The sequence below is a fragment of the Sebastes fasciatus genome, chromosome 12 (assembly GCF_043250625.1).
Source record: "Sebastes fasciatus isolate fSebFas1 chromosome 12, fSebFas1.pri, whole genome shotgun sequence".
Classification (NCBI taxonomy): Eukaryota; Metazoa; Chordata; class Actinopteri; order Perciformes; family Sebastidae; genus Sebastes; species Sebastes fasciatus.
This window is the reverse complement of record NC_133806.1, coordinates 21,627,496-21,648,116: the sequence shown is the minus strand read 5'-3', so window position 1 is coordinate 21,648,116 and position 20,621 is coordinate 21,627,496. Positions and strand designations below refer to the sequence as shown.

Genomic DNA, 20,621 nt, shown 5'->3' with positions numbered 1-20,621 from the left:
CTGTGAAAAAAGATCTATAGCAAGAGATCAAAGAGTTCACCTGCAATCCCTTCTACTTAGTCTTTTTGATGGAAAAAAAATGCATCATTTTCGACACTCGGTGTGTGAATCCTCCTCTCTTATTTCCATCTCAAGCTGAAAGCCACCAGTCACACCTTAGAGTGAGGTGCTAAAACTTTTGGTTGAATACGCTTATTCACTCTCTTGCCGAGAGTTAGATGAAAAATCTAAACCACTCTCATGTCTGTATGCTAAATATTCTCTCAAAACATGCCTAGCAGCACCTCAAAAACCTCAATAATAAAAGTCTTATTTGTTTAATATGTGCATAAAGAGAAATGTAAAAATGGCTATTTGTCTATTTAGAAGGACTCACATGCTGTAGCACTTCACACACACAGCATCTCCACGGGTTGCCTGGCAAACTTGCGCTGAATGTAAAATACTGGGAAGTCACTGTGCCAGGCCAAGAATTTGTTATAGCAATAAACTCCCTATAAACCCACAAATACCCATTTTTACATTTCTGCTTGTGTAAGGATTAAACAAGTGAGATACAACATGTTAAAGGGACTGTTTGTAGCTTCTTACAAGTATAAATCAATCCGGGTCTGTGTCCCATGCGCACTCGCGTGTGGTTACGCTGTTCAGACTCAGACTCCAACACAAACTACACGGAAGCACCAAAACCTCAAAGTTATATCTAGTGAAGCCCGGCTGTTAAACAGTGTTGGCCGCGGTCGGAGGACGCGGGGGAGACCGTAGCTTTGGTCTCCAGGGCCAGAGTCTCTGCTGTACTCTGCTCCTCTGCCTGCCTTCACTCACAGCTCGCTCCATCTCACGTGCATGTGCGCACTCTACACACTGCAGAAGTTAGTTTAGCTCTGAGAATATCTAGTGGACGTTTGTGCAGAAATAAATGCTGCAGCTCCTCCAGACCAACAGAGGTTTCCCGTGTCTTGTGAAGTGACTGGGCTCCGCAGCGAGAAACGTTATCGTCTCCGACCGGGTGCCTGTGTCTCCCCTGATCCCTCCGGCCGCGGTCGGGAGGCTGAAGCAGGAAAAGCCAACACTAGGATCAGCATTGATTCATGGAGAGACCTTCGTCTGGTCAGCTAACATTACTGCCAAGCAGCTGAAATATAGAGTGATATTGTGGTTTTAACTGACGTGTGTCGCCTCACTGTTTTGACGGATGCTCGCTCACATTCACATAGCGTGTGCACAGGTAGCGCGTGCACACGGGCGAGCGCGAGCAACAGGACACTGACTTTCGTTGACTTAACGGCCACAGGTGTTGCTGTTACAACCAATTTCTGATTCTTACAAACAGTCCCTTTAAGACTTCAAAGTTCGAACAACGTGAAGTTGATCAGATTTGTTTCCATGATATCGAAAACAGCTGGCAGTGTGTGGGATGACTCAATTGTGGAAAAAACATTAAAATCATCATCATCATCTCTCAATATTACGTTTAATTAAGCAGATTTTGGAAGATTATGACCAACAACTGATGCTTCACTTATTTTTAAAACTGTTGTCACATTCGTTTTAAAACCAGAATAAATATAAAACGTTGGCTGGAACACTTCATCACAAATGCAAAACAGGCCTGGTGGTGTGCAATCATCAGAAAACACACAGCCATGTTGTTTTTAAAGTGGCCAAAAAAACATGCATTTAAGGCAACAGCAAAAGTACTGTATACAAATGCCACATGTTAAAGTAAAATAGAACAATAAACCCCATTCTATAAACACTCACTAAAACACAATTTGGCTTATAAAGAGAGAAGAATAATGACAAAAACCTGTACAACTGAACCTCAAAACACCTAATCTCCTCGGCCATAAAATATCCCCCAAACTCCTCAGTCTCTCTGTTTCCTTTAACTCTTTTCAGAGTCAAACTTTAATACGTCATCAGCTGTGCCATATGAAACACTATAAAATGTGATTTTCTTATTAGCATAATCTCTAAATGCTTCTAATCTACAGCGTCCTTTCAGTAGTCCATTAGCGCTTTTTCAGGCCTGAGACACACTTTTAGCATCGGTTTACATGTAGCTTAGCATTAATGCTAGCAGCCATCAGTGACCCTACAAACACCTGTTGCCCTGTTAGGTGGGTCGGTTAACAAGACGTAACGTTGCATTTGCCAAAAACAACCCGTCAATTATAATCCTCAAAGTCTTTTTTTCTTATAAAACCGAAGAATACGTTGTGTAAATGTCACCTTTGTGTCTTACTTGGAGAAGTTTTTCGAGTGTGGGATGGGGTCATTGCTGCACTTGTGGCAGTTGGCGGCGAACACACAGACACTTCTCACCGGTCTTGTCTAGAAGATAGCCCTCAAGTCTCGCGAGATTTGTTGCCGGACGACCTATCCTAACTTTAACCATTCGAGGTCAATGCCTAACCTAAACTTTCTAGACATGACCGACATTGACCTTGAATAGTTACGGTTAGGACTATTAGGACCATTGATATGATATACTGTATAATATACATCTATGGTTAGGACAGGTCGACCAGGGCAGCGGGTCTCGCGAGAGTTTCCACACGAATTCGCCGCCGCCGCCCTTCGGTAGGGGGGAGTCATGAGCCCCATTACCTTTTTGGCGCACCACAATGAGGCGAAAAAGACGCCGCACTATGTTTTCAAACAGTATTTTCGGTTTTACAAGATAAACGACTTTAAGGTTGAGGATTAACTGGTTTGTAAAACTTGTGTTAGAAAGATTCAAGCTGGATATTGATTGTAACTTCTGTGGACTTGAAAAAGAGAGTATTTCCCATCTATTCTTTCACTGTACAATACAAAAATGTTCAAAAAAGATGAATGTTGAATTAAATATGTTTGATGCAATGCTATATTTTAGCCAATATAAGATTGGAAATAACATGCTGTATATCATACAATTATTTCTTATTTTTGGAAAATTTCATATTCATAAAAAAAAATGGTCGAGAACCAAGGCAACTTTCCTGCATTTTATTAATGAATTCAAATAATATAGCACCATCTTACCCAATGTAAAAAACAAAAAAGCCATTAAGACTTTTAAATTAATATAATATAATGTATATAACATAAACTCTGGTATTATGAAATGTTTATGTAATTATTTTGTTTTGTCTTTTTGTCTTATTTTTTCAATTGGCTATGTATCTGTTTGTACCTCTGTTGATGAGTATGTGTTCAATAAAGAAAGCATTAAAATAACTTACACAAAGTCAGTAATGTGATGGGTTAAACAGTCGATCTATACAACAATGCATATGGTTAACATGCTTTATAATGGTAAACTGAATTGCATGACATTTACTCTGCAAAACAACACCAGTGTGTTCCCGCAGTAAATCTGCACATTCTCCTGCGCTGCTGTCATAAATAATAAATACTACAACCTATGTTCAACCTCAGAGATCACAGCTGGTTTCTACACCACCTCTTGTACCTCCCAATGCTCGAAAAGCTTTCCAATACCCAAATGATTCCTCTAATGGTTTGCAGCAACAGTGTAACAATAAGTTTCAGTTGCAAACAGTATAAACTTTTTTTCTGCAGGGTTTGGCTTTATATCCGCTGAGATTTGGGAAAGTAAATATAGACATCTGGCACTGATAAATACACAAATATGCAAGTACACACAGACGCAACCCACGCTATTTGAATTTCAACATTTTTGGCAGGCTATTGAACAGACTTCCAACAAGTGCTTATTTTAGTTTACTTCATGCACTGTCATGGAAAAGAGAATAAAATCACTGGACAGAGAAGCACTGGATAAAGTTAAACATATTTTGATGCAATAAAACTTGGGTTACATTATCCACAAGGATACAAGCTTATAATGGGGGGAACATTGACAAGGGGCAATGTTTAAAAGAATAGAAGCATTTAGAAAAACCAAGCTTGTCATTTTTGAGGCAAAAATTAGTCATCTGCTTCGACCTAAAACCTGAATTCTTATCCAGTTGCACTTTAGTGGCTCCTTTTTAGAAAAACTCAGAGGAGAAAAGGGAGAGCATGTTCAGTCAAAAGGTTAGCTGCCACACTGACAGCTCCTTTTGTGATCTAAAATGGTATTTTATGCTCAACAAAAGGACTTCAGCCAGCGTTAACAAGCTTTACCATTGGTGTTGTTCACCTCATCTGACTCAGACGGGACATCAGGACAAGTATAATTTGTGTCCTCATCCTCCTTATTATCAAAGAAGACTTTATTAACCACAAAGTGTGAGGACACTGGGATATTTTTACTGCATTTGCTGAATGCCAGTGAGCTACTGCCGCACTCCTCCCTGAGAGGAAGTGGCCATAAATTTCTGTTTTTGTTCTCTTTTCAGCTGTCGGCGGCAGCAAGAAATTGTCAGACGAGGCGTTTCTCGCAAAGGGTTGTTTGCGAGAAGCGAGTTTTATGATACAGAGTGCTTATTCAGTCCCACTTATTCATTTTTACAACGGCTGCGAAAGACTCGTCTGCAGTGTTCAGCACAGCATTAACACCAACAAAGGTAAAAGCAACTGATGTGAAGGCTGTGAAGGTAGGTGCACTGTGATTACATGATGAAGGAGACGTCAGTGGTAATTACAGGGTGATTACTGCCTGCACTCAAGGTCACGACCTGTGTCGGTACAATGATCGACTGGTGACAGATGCAGGATAAAAGCAGGATGTCAGGCGTCAATCATGCCCATAACTCCGTACAGAGATAATGCGGTTTAATGCCGTTGTCTGTCATCCGTCCTGGCCTGAACTCCATCATGACTCAGTGTAAGACCTACTGTCCTGTGTACCCATCAGTCCCATTTTCAAATCTGCTGACAGGCTCCGCATACGCAGCAAATACATTCCTTTGTCTCAAACTTGGCAGAGGTGCAGGACAGTCTTTGAGTGCTCCACATCTCTCAAGAGTGTGATCCCTTCAAAGGAGCTCTGATAAGAAGTAAATTACATAATCCTTCCTGACAGACAGAAAATCCAAGTCATAATGGGATCCTTCCCCCCCAAACATTTCAAAAAGTCCCACTTCTTTGGCATAGAAGCATTTCCTCAGAGTGTGTGTGTGTGTTTAAACAGTAAACTGATCCTACCTGTGCTGTTGTAGAGGAATAGATAGCTGTCAAAGTCTCCTTTGGGCTCCTTCCATGAAACGAGGAGTTTGCTTGAGCTCAGCACTTTGAAACGCAGCCTCCTCGGAGATGGAACTGAAAAACAATTAACCACAATTAAATCAGCTTCAATAAAGCTAGGGAATGATTGGAAATTAAAAACAATTATGAATGAATATGATATTAATCCAAGCCACCAGTCAACATATGTTAACATGACAACAAGTCAGGTTAAACCCACCACCGAGACCAAAATATTCACCCCGAAAAGCCACAAATCAAAATGACCCAGAGAGGAAATGAATAAATGGATTGACAGAAGGACAGAGAGGGCTGAGTGAATTTCAATTTTGAAGTTCCTGTATCCATGAGAGCAACACATAAAGAAGCAGGTCCGCATGGCATACAGCTCAGCTTCGGCTCAAAAAAGCATGAAAAAGGTTTAAAAAGGCAGAGATTTAGAAGAAACTATATTTCCAGTCAAATTCTCTTTATAAGATACATCCCAAGGACAAGTGATGCAGGGAGGGATGATTTAAATTTCTGTCACAAACCAGTGAAGAAAAGTAAAAGAAAATGCAGCGCTTTTTGCCTGTGCCAATATGCGAGCGTACATTTCTGATCTTCACAATATCATGGAGAAATGAATCTGCATGTAGTTAGACAGCACATTTAGAAGAATCAAAAAGTGGAAGAGAAGCAGAAGAGAATTTGACTGATTTTAATCTACAGACAGACCACTGAAGAAAAGAGCGGACAGCAGCAGCATCAAGTGTAGTATTATGGAATACTACAAATTCACCTCAGATAAAAACAAAAGTCGCTGACATGACCTTTATGTCTGCGACACATATCACCATTTCCCCACTGTGCTACATCATCCTATGTTAGTTTATGTACACCACAATCCACTGACTATTAATATGTTTCTACAAAGTTTCTATAAATGACTAGACACTGTCATCCATAAATCTGATGACACCGCCAATGTAAAGTCACTTTACCTGTCAGCACTCTTTAAAAAACATGTCAAGGATAGGATGGCACTTAATAAGTAGATGGGGTCGCACAAGATTTCTAAAACTAATATATTGATTGTCTTTGTGCTTTGTTAATAAAAAATAAACTGAAGAGGTTAGAAACAATCACAATTTCTTTGTAATCATTTAGAGCTCCATTCATGCTCTTAAAGGGAGGTTTGGTGTTTTCAAGTGGGGGTTGTATGAAGTACTTATCATAGTCAGTGTATTATCTACAGTAGATGACAGTCGGCACGGCCCCAGCTTGGAGGAGCAGACAATAGTACCGACACCGGAGCAAAGCAATACAGTGCTGTGGACGTATTTTAGCTACCTAAAAAAATGGACCACCTAGAAAAAATCTATATCAGTTTAAGTGTACGCTATATTTAGAATATACGATCATTATTGAGACAGACATACAGTCAATGTGTCTGACTATCTATGCTCTCACCAAAGCAACCAGACTCCATTGAAAAAAATATTAATTTTACCTCGCAGAACACGGGAGTTGCTGATCTATCGCTGCCTCGATCAGTTAGTTTGTTTGTGTTATTGTGTGACTTCGGTTAGATCGAATTCACCAAAGTCTCACAATAGCACAAACTAAGTAAGCTATCGAGGCAGCGGTAGACCAGCAACTCTCATGTTCTGCGAGGTAAAATGACTCTTTTTGTTAATGGAGTCTGGTGGCTTTGGCGAGAGCATAGATGGATAAAACGGCTTCAGTTCCCCTTCGGAAAGGGCTGTCTGACGGCAAGATAAATCGGCGAAAATATTCTAAATATAGCATACACTTAAACTTTTTTAGGTGAGCTTTTCTTTTAGATGGCTTGAATATGTTTTGCTGCCGTCCCCGTCCACAGCAGTATTTGCTTTGGTTCTGTGCAGTAACTCCTGTCTGTTTTTCTAACCTGGGGGCGTGCCAACCGTCGTCTACTGTAGGTAATACACCGACTATGATAAGTACTTCATACAACTTCACTTCAAAACACCCAAACTATCCCTTTAAGAGTAGAATCCTAAAGTATTTCTGATTCAAATTCAAACGACAAAGTGTTGGTGGGCACAAAAACATATAATTTTCTTCTCTGGATGCATTTCAGTCAGGAAGCTAACTTATCAGCAATTTATATAAATAAAGAACCAGAGTATAACCTCTGTGTCTGGAGGTATCTGGGGAATATTAACTGCTGATCCATATTAGCGATTCTACAACCTATACAAATTGATGCTGATCTGTCAATAAACAGCATGTGATGAATGTTTGTAGAGTGCTGACATGTAAAGACTGTACATCAGGCATTATGGAGAAACTGGGCAGAGAAAAAATGGGTGATATGATGTTGACAAACCTGAGGTGTACTGTGCAGGATTTTCACTCGCTGATGAGAAAAGACCTCCATCTTTCTCAATGGAAAATCCCAATCAGGCCATAATCAGGGAGCACAGCATTTTCCAAATTGCATTATTGTTATTTTGTGAGCGGAAAAGTTATTTGAGTTAGTCTATTTCACACCCAGTGTGCTAGCTAAAATTTCTTTTTAGGTTCTTCATAAGAACGGTGGGACAAAGGGAATCAAGTCAGGTCAACATTGGTCAAAAAACTGTAGATTTAGTTGACTTTTAGTATAATGAATATGCTGGTATGTTTATAATCTAGTGTATAATTAAGTGTTCTACTTTTTCTCTAGGCTACTACTGTAAAATCAATTACCAAGAAATAATTTCAGCCATGACATTCCCTCCAAACACCCTTGAAGAGGACCTATTATTGTCCTTATTTTTAGGTGCCTACTTGCATTTTGGGTTGGGTTCTACTAGAATATGTTTACATGCTTTAATGTTCAAAAAATGCTTTATTTTTCTAATACCGACTGTCCAAAAAAAAGAAAACACAGTCTGCTCTGATTGGTCAGCTGGCCCACTCTGTTGTGATTGGACAACTGATTCAAACTCTTCGGACTCTACAGTTTGAGGGCGTGTCAAAGTAGCCTCTAGGCATGTATTATGCAAATATATTACTTGGTGACATCACCACATTACGGAAGAAAAGGCGGTACTTGAAGCAAGGTGTTTTAGGCAGTTCAGGAGCAGTGTTTCTGTGGGGGAGAGTAACTTTGTAACTTTTTTAATTTTGCAGACTTTTTACATTCACAGAAAAACACCACTAAAAGAAAGGGAGAAAAGCACAAAAGCATAAAGGCATAATAGGTCCCCTTTAATAATTTAGTCATGGTATTATTGAAGTTAAAGTCAAGTCCCAACTTTTAAAGAAGCCAAAATAAGAGAATCCAGTCCCAAGTTGTCAAACAAGGACAACTTCTTAGACCTTTCATCACTAGATCTTGTGATGCTGTTTGATCGTTTTGCAGAGACACAGCGCAGCGCTTCACAGTTTTTACATTTTGATCACTCCTTTTCTTAAGTAATCACAACGCGCCACCTACCAAATACTCAAAATGCATCGCATGAAACGGTATAATTACACCACACAATACGGATCTATGAATAATTTAAGCCTGTGATAGTACTGGTAGATTATTACTCTGGTATCATTTAGTGTGTGCTTGATGATAGTTGAATTGAGTTGGCAGACAGGCCAGGGTACTAATAACTGGGTGAAAATTGCCTTGAATGCTTTTACTTTGCTTTGCATGTCAATGAACACACACACACACACACACACACACACATATACACCAACTGAATTATAATAGAAAACGTATGTTAAAAAATGAATGAGCCAAGTGTGACCCTCTTTTACTCTGTGAATGCATGTCAAGGTCTATGAGTTGGAGGCTATTCCAGTCAGTGACAGCAACTATGATTAATGAATATGGACATAATAGCTCCAAAGGCTGCGGATGCTGACAGAACACGAGGGTCTCCGATATAAATTACCCTTCGCAAACCGCCACGTCTGTTCTTGTTTACCACCGTAGAGCCATAAATATCATCCAAGAGCTCAGCGTTTCACACACTCTCTCTGAATCTGAGTGCCAAGATGCTTTAGTGAAACGACATCCTCTCACAATAAGATTTTGACTTTGCGTAAATATTGTAGAGACGCTGCCTAGGTGGCTTAAGCTCTCCACCCTAGACTTACAGAGCTTAAACCCGTGTATAGCGCAACAGTATATCACATAAACCAGAGCCATTCATCTGAGAGGGTTACACTGCTGGAATCAGCGAGCCCCCCAACAGCTCCTTGCATAAGCCTCCTGCCAGGTAGTAAAAGCCATTTGGCAGAAATTTGGCGACGACTGCTTAGCAACACAACTTAGCTCCAGTAAATAGTCTGAGTCACTGAGGCCTCAAAGAAAAAAATTAGGAACCCTCCGTGCCAGAAAATTATAGAAATCCCTTTTAAAACTATATTTAACATGTTCTCACCTCATGCGGCTGAACCTAAATTCAAAAGGGCCTAATTTGTAGTATGAACTTCTCATCTCGCGACTCTGTAGGGAGTGTAAAGTCTTTAAACTGGAGACCTAGTATGAACAGACATTATGTGGGTTAGAGCGATACAGGCACAGCTTGACGCCCCCATTTTAAGAAGGGATGACTCTTCCCAGGATTAGCAGTGGTGAAAGATAGCAGGGATTCCTGGTAGATGAGCAAATGCTGTCCAATCCTCTGCTTCACTTCATCTCCTCTTCTCCATCCCCTCCCCTCGTTCCCTTGTCTCTGTTTCAACTTCTTCTCCTGCAAGCTTCTTCTTCTTCCCATCGCCTCATTTGGCTCGCCGTCCTGCTCTGTGTTGGCTTCTTTTCGTCCTGCTGCTCTCGCTTACAATCCTTTCTTTTCTTCTTCTTCCTCCCTTCCTTTTGCTTAGCCTTCATTCTTCCTCATCAATCTATTCAACTTCTATTCAAACTGTCTTTTTTTTTTTGCTCTGTTTCGTCTCATGTCTTCTCTCTGAGCTTTCTGGCTTTTCTCAATCTCTCTTTTCAGTGCCATTTTCCATCCTCTCTAACCCTTTCTCATTTCTCTCTATCCTTTCATCACCATCATCTTTCTCATCTCCTCATCCGCTTCTTCCCATCTATTTTCTCCTCCCATTGTCTTCATTTTGTCTTCTCTTTTTCCACTATTCTCCTATTCCTTCCCTCACACTCTCTCTCCTGTTCTTCTCCATCATCTTCCCTCCTACACTTCCATCCCCTTCATTTTTCCAGCCCTGTTTAATTCCTTGTTTTCCTCTCTCCAGATTAGCCCAGTATACTGACTCCACAGTGAGTATTCAGGCTACAGTAGCGTCACTAATACGCTGGATTTATGGATGACAACTGCTGGCTTGCACTGTCACCACAAGATAGCTACTGTACTGTACACACGAGGGAGATGGGGGAAGTGTGTGTGTTTAGTGTCTATCCAGCGCTGCAGCGCGCGTCGTTTGATGAGGCCGGCGTCTCGTCGGTACAAGAACTACTTCTGCTCATCGAGATAGCACTTAACCCAAATCCACTCTGGCTTTTTCTCTCCACCTCTCCACTCGTTTTTATCTCCTCTGCTGCTCTCTTGAAACACTCTTTTATCACTTCTTCTCATCCTTGGGTTTAAACTCTCCTCTCCCTCTCCTCTTCCTCTTCCCTTGTCTACTCTTCCGCTCTTTCATCCTATCTTCTCCTCCTCTGCAACCCCCCCACTCCTGTCCCTTAGTGGCTTAACGCCTTTTTTCTCTCTTTCATCGCTTTACCTGTGTAAGTGATGCCTTTTTCCCTCAACCCTTATCTCTCTGCTGCATTGTGTGTGCACAGCGTGTGAGCACAGTGTGTGTGCGTGAGCGTGAAATATCTCTTAAGGACTGGCTGAAAATTAAGAGTCTGTTGGATGATCCTTCCCCATGTGCAGTCTGGTGAAGGAAGCCATAATATTCTGCACGACTGCCAAACAACGGTGAAAAAAATATCGGCATTAAAATACTCAGCTAGGTTGATTCTGCAGGAGATGATTGAAAATTGGAAATGAAATATTACATTTTGGAGTCTGCTATTCTAACACAGATTATTTCCAGGTGTAGGTCACTCCTTTGTTCACTTCAAAACATAAACTGACATATATTAAGTGTTGCATTAACAAAATGAAATATAATATTGACATTTTAGACTCTAGCATGCAGTGGCAACATTGCTTCAATAAAGTCTGTCGGAGCAAGAAACACGATCAGTCAGACAATCCTACACATTTTTAAACAAACCCTGAGGTTAGCCAAACCTTTTTTGAAATGAAAACGAAGGCAAACAGTAAAACTGTAACCCAAACTGTTTTTAAACATAGTTTACAGATGACTTTCTGCTTCAAATTTGACCCTCTGTACTTACTCTAGTTCACTCACACACAGTTTTGCTGTACAATAAGAGATTATTACAGACATTTTGGGTGTGCTCACTTTCGGTTTTACCTCCAAATAAAGTCCTTAAAGGCTGCTTTAATCAATATGTTTACATTAACACACACTACACATGACTATTTGGGAGTTATTGTCACCAGACTGTGCAGTTACCTTCAATTCAACGTTGCTTTTTAGCTTCTTTCAGCTAATTGTTTTGGATTTGACCCACAATGTTACTGTTGTGGTTCACTCATCAGCCGCAGTAGGCAGTTGTTTTCAGCAAAAAAGCTAAAAAAAAAACTCCACTGTACACTACCAGCCCAGGACCAAACAGCAAACTAGTAAGTATAGTAAAGTATAGTATCTAGTAAATATAGTGGAGTATTTAGCAGCTAAAGAACCAGATATTTCCCTCAGGGGTGGAGACCAAAAACAGAGTGAATATTGGAGTGAACAAGACTCCAAATAAAAGCTTATCTTGACCCATAACTGCTGGACTTGTAAACAGACAACTGTTTTAACATTTGCATAGACTGTATGTAAGAAGTGGATAACCGTGATGTCACAAATTGGTTTGTGGACTGCATTTTGGCCGTCACCATCTTGGTTTTTGGCTGACGCCGTCTTGGTTTTTTGCAACCAGAAGTGACACGAGAGGGTGGAGCTGAATAAGACATATTTAGGAGACCAAAATGTTACAATTAACTTTCTTGAACTGAAAACACACTGGGAAAGGGTTAAAGTTCTAAAACGAAAATACGGACAACTCCCAGACCGGACAATGGCGTTGTAACGACCTGTCGATCACAAGGTAGTCACGCTCTAAAGCATACCCTGCTTTATGGTCTATTTGACTCTAAATGGGACCATAATTTACTAAATGAACATCATGCTGTATTGAAGAAGACTTGAAACTAGCGATTGAGACCATAAACTCATGTTTATAATGTTTACTGTGGTAATAAATCAAGTGAGAAGTAGGCTCATTTTCTCATAGACTTATTTTTGCAACCAGAGGAGTCGCCCCCTGCTGGCTATTAGAAAAATGTCCAAGTTTAAGGCACTTCCACATTGGCTTCACTTTTCAGACCCGGAGGTAGCCCACTGCATGTTCTCCACATCAATTTAAAAGTGATAAAATCCCATGTTGTGTTTACAGCTTGTCTCCGCTGCCTCCAAGTGGCCAATAAAACAGTTATTGCAGGTTTGATATAATCGGCTGTCTTTTTTGTTTTACCTCTCTGATCGTCTGACCCCTGGTTTCTTACCAGTTCTTGACTTTGTTGTAGAAAAATTACTTGGTGAGTACACTTTTATCATAACCAATAGAAATGATGGCCAAAACTAGACAAACAATTAGGAGTTTTCTTTAAATTTGGGATTATATACGGATATGGTGATCATCCCATGTGTTATAAACTCTGGTTACTTAATTGCAGAAAACTGCAGCAAGTTTAATTTTAAACGTGATATTTTCTTACCACTATATGACAGTTTTTCTCAGTTACTTCAAGAAAACCAGGACCCAAGGAGCCGATTCACAACGTTGTACTACAACAATATCTCCTCAACCATTAGCCACTTCATGGTGTGTAAACTATTCCACTCTGTGAATTTAGGAGGCAAGACTATGTTGAAAAACGCTTGTATCCTATTTCATGCTTTTCAGACTGCAAATACTTCACCTGACACTCATTATTTCCAGCTACACTGTGGTAACCATACTGTGTAATTTGGCATATGCATGCATATTGGATGTAGAGTGAACTGGATATCCAGAGTGTTAGTATTATACATTGTGCCATCCTTGGCCAAAGCCTCATATTTCCATAATAAATTATCATAAGCCCATGTTCCCATTAATTAAAGTTAATTTTGTTTATTTACAATCACAATAAAATCAGAGCCTCCTGCACATCACATCTCCAACGATCCAATGCTCCATTTAGTCCAAAGTGGCTGACGATTATGACATGCTGGATTACCAGCAGTCGAGTTTTGGATAATTTAGCATTTTTTTAAATTCAAAACAGGTTGTTGCATCTCAACCTCTCTTTTGTTTATGAATAAATGATTTCCCATCATTGGCTTCTCTCCCTGTTCATTAAAACTGAAATTATTGGCCAACACTTTCACTCATACTAATTCACCAGGCTGCCCTCTAACCATACACACTCAACACACAATCACACAGGTATCTGGACACACACACAAATGCAAAATTGCAATATCTTTGTAAATGTTTTCTCGAGCACATAATCTGTTGTGATGTGTCCTGAAGCACGGTATTGACCCGGGCTGTCAGCCAATCAACAAAATCAATTAGAGTAATTAACTACGCACACAGTAAGCACACACAAACACACAGGACAACCCACACACATTTAGCATCTTTACAGTGACTATACCTGACGTATCCAGGGAACAGAACGGACTATAAAAATAAATGCTTAATTAAAAATAAGGCATGACAAAAACAAGGTCAAGGTTTCAGATGTAATGGTGGCAAACTTCCACCATCAGGCATCCTTCCTCCATCTATACTGCTTTTGTCACTGCTGCATTGGAAACAGCAACACAGAGTGCCGACAGGTCACTCCGTACACCCTCTGAGAAGTGAGCCGAGAAAAAGATTTACATTTCCCTTTTCAATACTTTTGAAGGCCAAGGTAACAGCCAGAGAACGAAAAACAACCCACTGTGTTGCACGCTGCTCAATTTCTGCATTAAGAACAGAATCAGAGCCGTTCCAACGGGAAGTGTAACTGAAGCTTCATACGCAGTGCAGACTGTATATTGTGTCCAAATCTTGCCTCTGAAAAAATGTATTCATATACGATACAACAAATTTGCATTCGCAAAAAGCAGCATCAGCAGGAAATATAATGCTGCACACATAGACTGTATATAACAAGTAGACATAGTCACCGTGACGTCACCCATTGGTTTGTGAACTGCCGTTTTGAAGCCTCTAGTTCGGCATTTTGGCTGTCGCTATCTTGGTACTTTGCATCCGGAAGTGACACGAGAGGGTGAAGCTAAGTACAACCGAACGCTGAATAAGGGATATTTAGCAGACCAAAAAGGTTATAATTAACTTTTATGAACACAAAATACACTGTGAAAGGGTTAAAGTTCTACAACAGAAACACGGACAACTCCCAGACTGAACAACGCTGTGGTAGCAACCTGTCAATCACAATGTAGCCACGCCCTAAAGCATCCACTGCTTTATGGTCTATTTGACTCTAAATGGGACCATAATTTATCACAATGTTACTACTACAATGTTTACTGAGGCAATAAATCAAGTGAGAAGTAGGGTCATTTTCTCGTAGACTTCTATACAATCAGACTTCTTTTTGCAACCAGAGGAGTCGCCCCCTGCTGGCTATTAGAAATAATGCAAGTTTAAGGCACTTCCACACTGGCTTCACGTCTCAGACCCGGATGTTGCCCACTGGCTGCCGAGGATATGATTTTTTTTAGCCGATGTGCTATGGATGTCAATGTCTGTTTGTCTGTTCGCCACTTTGGTTCAGACTGAAATATCTCAAAAACAATTGAATGTATTGCCATGACATTTTCTACATTTGTGTCCCCCCACATTTGTTTTTAACAAAGTAACGTTATCGCTCCGGCCCAAGCAGGAAAAGTTAACACAGTTTGGTTTGTCCGTTCTGGGCTACTGTAGAAACATGGCGGTGCAACATGGCGGACTCCATGAAGAGGACGCGCTCCCTATGTAGACATAAACGGCTCATTCTAATGTAACAAAAACACAACAATTATTATTTTCAGGTGATTATACACTAATGAAAACATATTAATATATGTTAAACTTATTAATATTATATTCCATTTCTGCCAATATATCCCCCTAATTCTTACACACTGGTCCTTTGAATTATCTTAAATACAGCTTGTTACTGTAGGTGTGAATGCCAGATCATTTGCTACACTAGTCATTTCTTTCAGAGAAAACCCCTCCCTGAACACTCTTTGGTAGAGGGAGTTCCTAACGGTACCCAGACATTTGTGTTGTATATACAAACATCCTCCACACACACTAATCCTCAAGCTCAAATCCACTCTGACCAGATGTTGCAGCTCACAGAGACAGGCCGGGCAAAAATTAATGGCTATCACATGCTCCCTAATGAAGGGATTGAGCAGGGCACGCTCCCATAGTGTCTGGGAGGTCGTCCATGTTCTGCTGTGATTCACTGGGATCAAATCCCACCAGCCTAATTTATGGTGTCACACTTCTATCTCACCTCTCGTTTCTGTCTGCCTGAAATGAAAAACATGACCTATACAGAATTGGAAATTGGAATAAAGTGTTCAGAGAGAAAGGGAGAATGGGAGAGAAACAAAGATGAGGGAAAATAACTGAAGAGAAACAGAGCGAGAAGGATGGAGGGAGAGAACACAGGAGAAAGACGAGGAGAGAGCAAAGAGTGGGAACTAGATGAGGGAGGGTGAAAGACAAAAGAAACTATAGAAAACCTCTTCTTTCATTTCAAAGCTGTTCACTGAGGTCTTCCACTGGTAAATAAACACAAAGCAGCCACACACGGATCCATTCAGGTTTGTGACATATGTGGATTATTGATTTTAAACAACTTCAGAGAGGGAAAAAAATCTTTAGTTGAGGTCTACGTGTAGCGCTCCTTTAAACAAGACCTGCTGCTTCCCCGCTCCTCTAACTCCTCATCCTGGAAGGAATGTGAGCTACACACACACAAACACACACACACACACGCACACACAGACACGCGCAGGGGCAGCTAAATGTTTAAGTGTCCCTTGGGTTCATTTTTATATGATCTTTATCCAGACAACTACAGTAGGTCTGACCCTTTGCACTTCATCGGCTGCCAATTGCAAACACACACTCCCATGAACATGCACACACACACACACACACACACACACACACACACACACACACACACACACACACACACACTCTGCAGTTATATGATTCAGAAAAGAGCTCTCAGATTAGTTTGTTGTAATAAGCTTAATTTAAGTAATCCTACAGCTGGAATAATATCCTCCAACATCCATTACTAAATCAGCTAACCTCCTGGTCTTGATCACATGATAGGAACGGATTCCTTTGTTTCGGATTCCTTTGTGGACTACCGTTTTGAAGCCTCGAGTTCGGCATTTTGGCTGTTGCCATTTTAATTTTTGGCCATCGCCATGTTGTTGTTTTTTGCAACTAGAAGTGACACGAGAGGGTGAAGCTAAGAGCAACCGAGCGCTGAATAAGACATTTTTAGGTGACGAAAATGTTACAATTAACAGTCATGAACTAAAAACACACGGCGAAAGAGTTAAAGTTGTAAAGGCCTTTAGACAGTATGGGGTGAGCGTCCGTCACCTCTAGTCTGCCCCTGTCGGATGCTTTTTGGCCGATTCAGCATGTTGAATCGGCGACGGCGCGACTCTGATTGGCTGTTCAGGTTAAATGAATCAGTGCACGAGAGAGACAGTAATGCGGAAAGCAAGCCAACGAATGAAGTCAAGAGGAAAAACACAGAAGGTTCTTCTCGTTTTTCACCTTCTTCTCATCTGATCATTCTAATACACAGATATTTTCACAACGACATGAACATCTGGAAAGATGCTAAATGGTGAGCGAGAGTGGTGTGAGAATGGTCGGCAAACTGCACTTTATTTCATGTACGCACATAACAACGGCTTGTATTTCCGCAGTCCTCTGTCGTCTGATTTCCCTTTTTGAATGACGAATACAGACTACCGCCGCCTGCTGGTGTGGAAAGGCGCAAAAACGTCTGTGGTAACTGGTCGTTGGCTGTAGTCTTTGCAGTGTGTTTAGGTGCAACATGTCGGCCAAAACGAAGCAACGTGAGGAGACGCAACAGTTGGCCTTTGTCACCGCTAGTTCTCTGATGTCGGGTTGGTGTGTCCCAAGCTTAAGATGAAAACACGGACAACTTCCAGACCGGACAACGCCGTGGTAACGACCTGTCAATCACAAGGTAGCCACGCCCTAAAGCATCCCCTGCTTTATGGTCTATTTGACTCTAAATGGAACCATAATTTACTAAATGATCATCATGCTGTATTGAAGAAGACTTGAAACTAGCGATTGAGACCATAAACTCATGTTTACAATGTTTACTGAGGTAATAAATCAAGTGAGAAGTAGGGTTATTTTCTCATAGACTTCTATACAATCAGACTTCTATTCGCAACCAGAGGAGTCGCCCCCTGCTGGCCATTAGAAAGAATGCAAGTTTAAGGCACTTCAGCATTGGTTTCTCTTTTCAGTTCCCGGAGTTGCCCACTGATGCTAATAATGCCACACAATGACATATTAACCTACAGTTCACTGGAACTCAAATGTGCGTTTCTTGTTAAGGGTGCATCCAGATCCAAAAAACAAAACCAACAACGGCCCACTTTTCTGATGAGACTCAGTGTGATTAAATCAGGTTTGCTGAGGTGAGGTTGATTGCGAAGCACACTGGAGCGTTATATATTGTGCAGCACATCGCGCAGCAAATCATCACAGCTTGAAGCGCACCGTTACAACAACAACGCTTATTAAAGCCCCGGTGAAGCGTGGCAGCAGGAGTTGCAAGCGTTGCCGTGCTGCCGGGGTGAAATGGCGTGATGATATGGAGGCGATATGATCATGAGTGTGATGTAATCTGATTGGACTGAGCCTGCACATCAAACAGAGATACGGCAGAGGGAGGAATGATGTTTATAGAGGGAGTGGAGGAGAAGAGACAGAAAGGTCAGGTAAGGGAAGGGATGAGGATATGGAGATAAAGGAGGGCAGAGAGGTGAAGGGAGGAAGGAGAGAAGAGACTTTAAAGCAAAGAAAAGTTGGATGGGGTGGAAAAGGGGAGCTTGCGTGGAAGGCAGGGAGGAGAGGAGGAAGGGACGGGAGGGTGAGGAGCAGAGAGAGCAGACTGGAGAGGAGGAAAAAGGACTTACCTTGACTCTGTGCCTTGGAGGGGAAATGGGAAACTAGGACCAGTAACACCAGTGGAGCCCACAAGCACCACCGAATCTGCCCCGTTGACAACATCCTACAACCAGCAGACCTGCAGAGAGAGAAGGAAGATTATGATGAGAAAATACAAAGCGAAAGAGGGGGAAAAGCAAGAAAGAAAGGCAGTCAGAGACATAAAGAAAGGGGGATTTCAGTGACCATGAATGCCATTCAGCTGCAGAGAGCCTCTGTGGGTGAAGGAGTCCCACCTTGCCCACACAAAACGCTGATCTGGAATCAGTTAACTCCTGTCTAATATCCACTTTGATACAGTGACAGAGCAGTAGTTTGACAGTCTAGACTGACCGCAGAGCGGCAGCAGAGCCTCCCGCCCACACTAAAGGGGGAAAACAGTGCAGGACTTTGTTTGAGGGAAGAGAGGAGAAGAAAATGAACAAAAGAGCTGACAGAAAAAAAGATGGAGGACAAACTGTGTGATAGACAGATTGATTGACAGTCCAGCGAGGAAACATTTCATGAGAGCCACACAAGCAAACACAACAGCTCCTCTCTCCTCTTCATCTCCTTCTTTCACCCCTCCTCACTTTTTATTCTCTCTTCCTCTCCTCCTTCACCCCCTACTCCAGTCTGCCACTCATTATTACACACCGGGGGTGGACACAGACATAATTCCTCTCCTTGGGAGACAAACACACACACTCTCTGACAGTGGTATGAATAAAACAGCACGTGCAACACAAGTTGTTTCAGGATTGAGTCATTCTCTGATGTGGAGGTAACCCCTGTGGTATTGAAATGACGGCCAGCTCCTTCAATTCAGACAGTGTCAAAAGGCCAGAAATATGACAATGCATATTGATTAAAAACACTCCAGGAAAATAGGATTTCTCTCTTCATAGCCTCAGGACATGAAGAGGGAAATGAGAAAGATTAAATGGAAATGATTCTCTCTCTAACACACAAATGAGAGTTAATCTCACTAAATTGAGATCTCAGAGTGAGGTTCAATTACATTTTTTATCTCTTTTTACTCATGCGATGAAACCGAAACGCACATTGCAGTCAAATCTAAATCACATTAAGCCAGAAAGTTTCTCTCTTTGTCTCCAGTTTGCATAATTTCGTCTTTTCCAGTCCAAAGGGCAACTCTGCAACTGGTTAATTGGTTAATGGAAACCAGGGTAAAGGCGTCGCCTTCATTCAAATTAAGCAGTCTATATAATATGCTTAATGTGCTTTTAAAAGCTATTTGTAGAACACAATTTGCAGACTACTTGAATACAATTAATCAAAATAAAGGATTCTCGCACGCACTTATTTTATTCTAGGAAAAACTGTCTTTAGCCAAATAAAATCCACATTTTTCCACCTGCCAGTGAGACTGCACAAGTTTTATTCATCTCCAAGGTTTGTCTTCAGTCAGTTCAGTGATAATTTCAAAGTGCTGCTTGACTGTTAAATTAGTTTCTACAGCCAGATGTGGGTCAAAGCTTATTATCAGATTTATTCAAATTAAATCGTTGCGTTCAAAAAACTCACATCTCCTCCAGCACACCTGAGACAGACTCACTCACACATATATACACGCGCAATGAATGAATGAAATCGCCTTTACCTCTCCAGTCATCAATTCAAAGCGTCCTTTTATCCCCAAAGGAAATCCTCTGAATACCAAAAGACTGCTCTCTTTCTTCTTACTCTTTCTCTCTCTCTCTTTCTTTCTCTCCCTCCTTCTCTCTCCGGATACAGTCCGGAGTGGGTGTTTCTCTCCTCGTTATTCAGCCATCCCTCCCTCCAGCGATTCCTCCCTCCTGTCCCAACCCTCTCCTTCTTCTCCACGGTTTATCTCAGAGAGAGAGAGACAGAGGGAGAGAGAGAGGGAGAGAGAGAGAGAGAGATAGAGAGAGAGAGAGAGACCCAGTGCCGCTGCGCAAAAGTGTCCGCCTCCAACCTGCAGGTTTCAATCCGGCTCCAGCTCCTCTGGGGCCCTTTATTATGTGCGTCTCCGCGATATCACAACGGGACGTGTCGTGGTGGGCACATATCCGGAATCAGCGGCTTTTAAAAATGAGCCACTATGGTCGTTTCTGAAATTCGGTTTCTGTGTTTTTTGACTAGTAGAAAAAAAAAAATCCGTCTGAAAATG

The 20,621-nt window shown here is 41.3% G+C and overlaps 1 protein-coding gene across 2 annotated transcripts in view; it reads right to left on the bottom strand.

The window, feature by feature from the left end:
• col14a1a (collagen, type XIV, alpha 1a) overlaps positions 1 to 20,231 on the bottom strand; it is a 152,782-nt gene extending 132,551 nt beyond the window's left edge. For both annotated transcript variants that reach the window (XM_074654161.1, XM_074654162.1), the window contains exons 1-3: positions 20,091 to 20,231; positions 18,457 to 18,566; positions 5,101 to 5,214 (exon numbers count right to left, since the gene is read on the bottom strand). In XM_074654161.1, the coding sequence (XP_074510262.1) occupies positions 5,101 to 5,214; positions 18,457 to 18,550 (208 nt within the window). In that variant the 5' untranslated portion in view covers positions 18,551 to 18,566; positions 20,091 to 20,231. The remainder of the gene's footprint in view (positions 1 to 5,100; positions 5,215 to 18,456; positions 18,567 to 20,090) is intronic.
• Between the last annotated feature and the right edge of the window lie 390 nt (positions 20,232 to 20,621).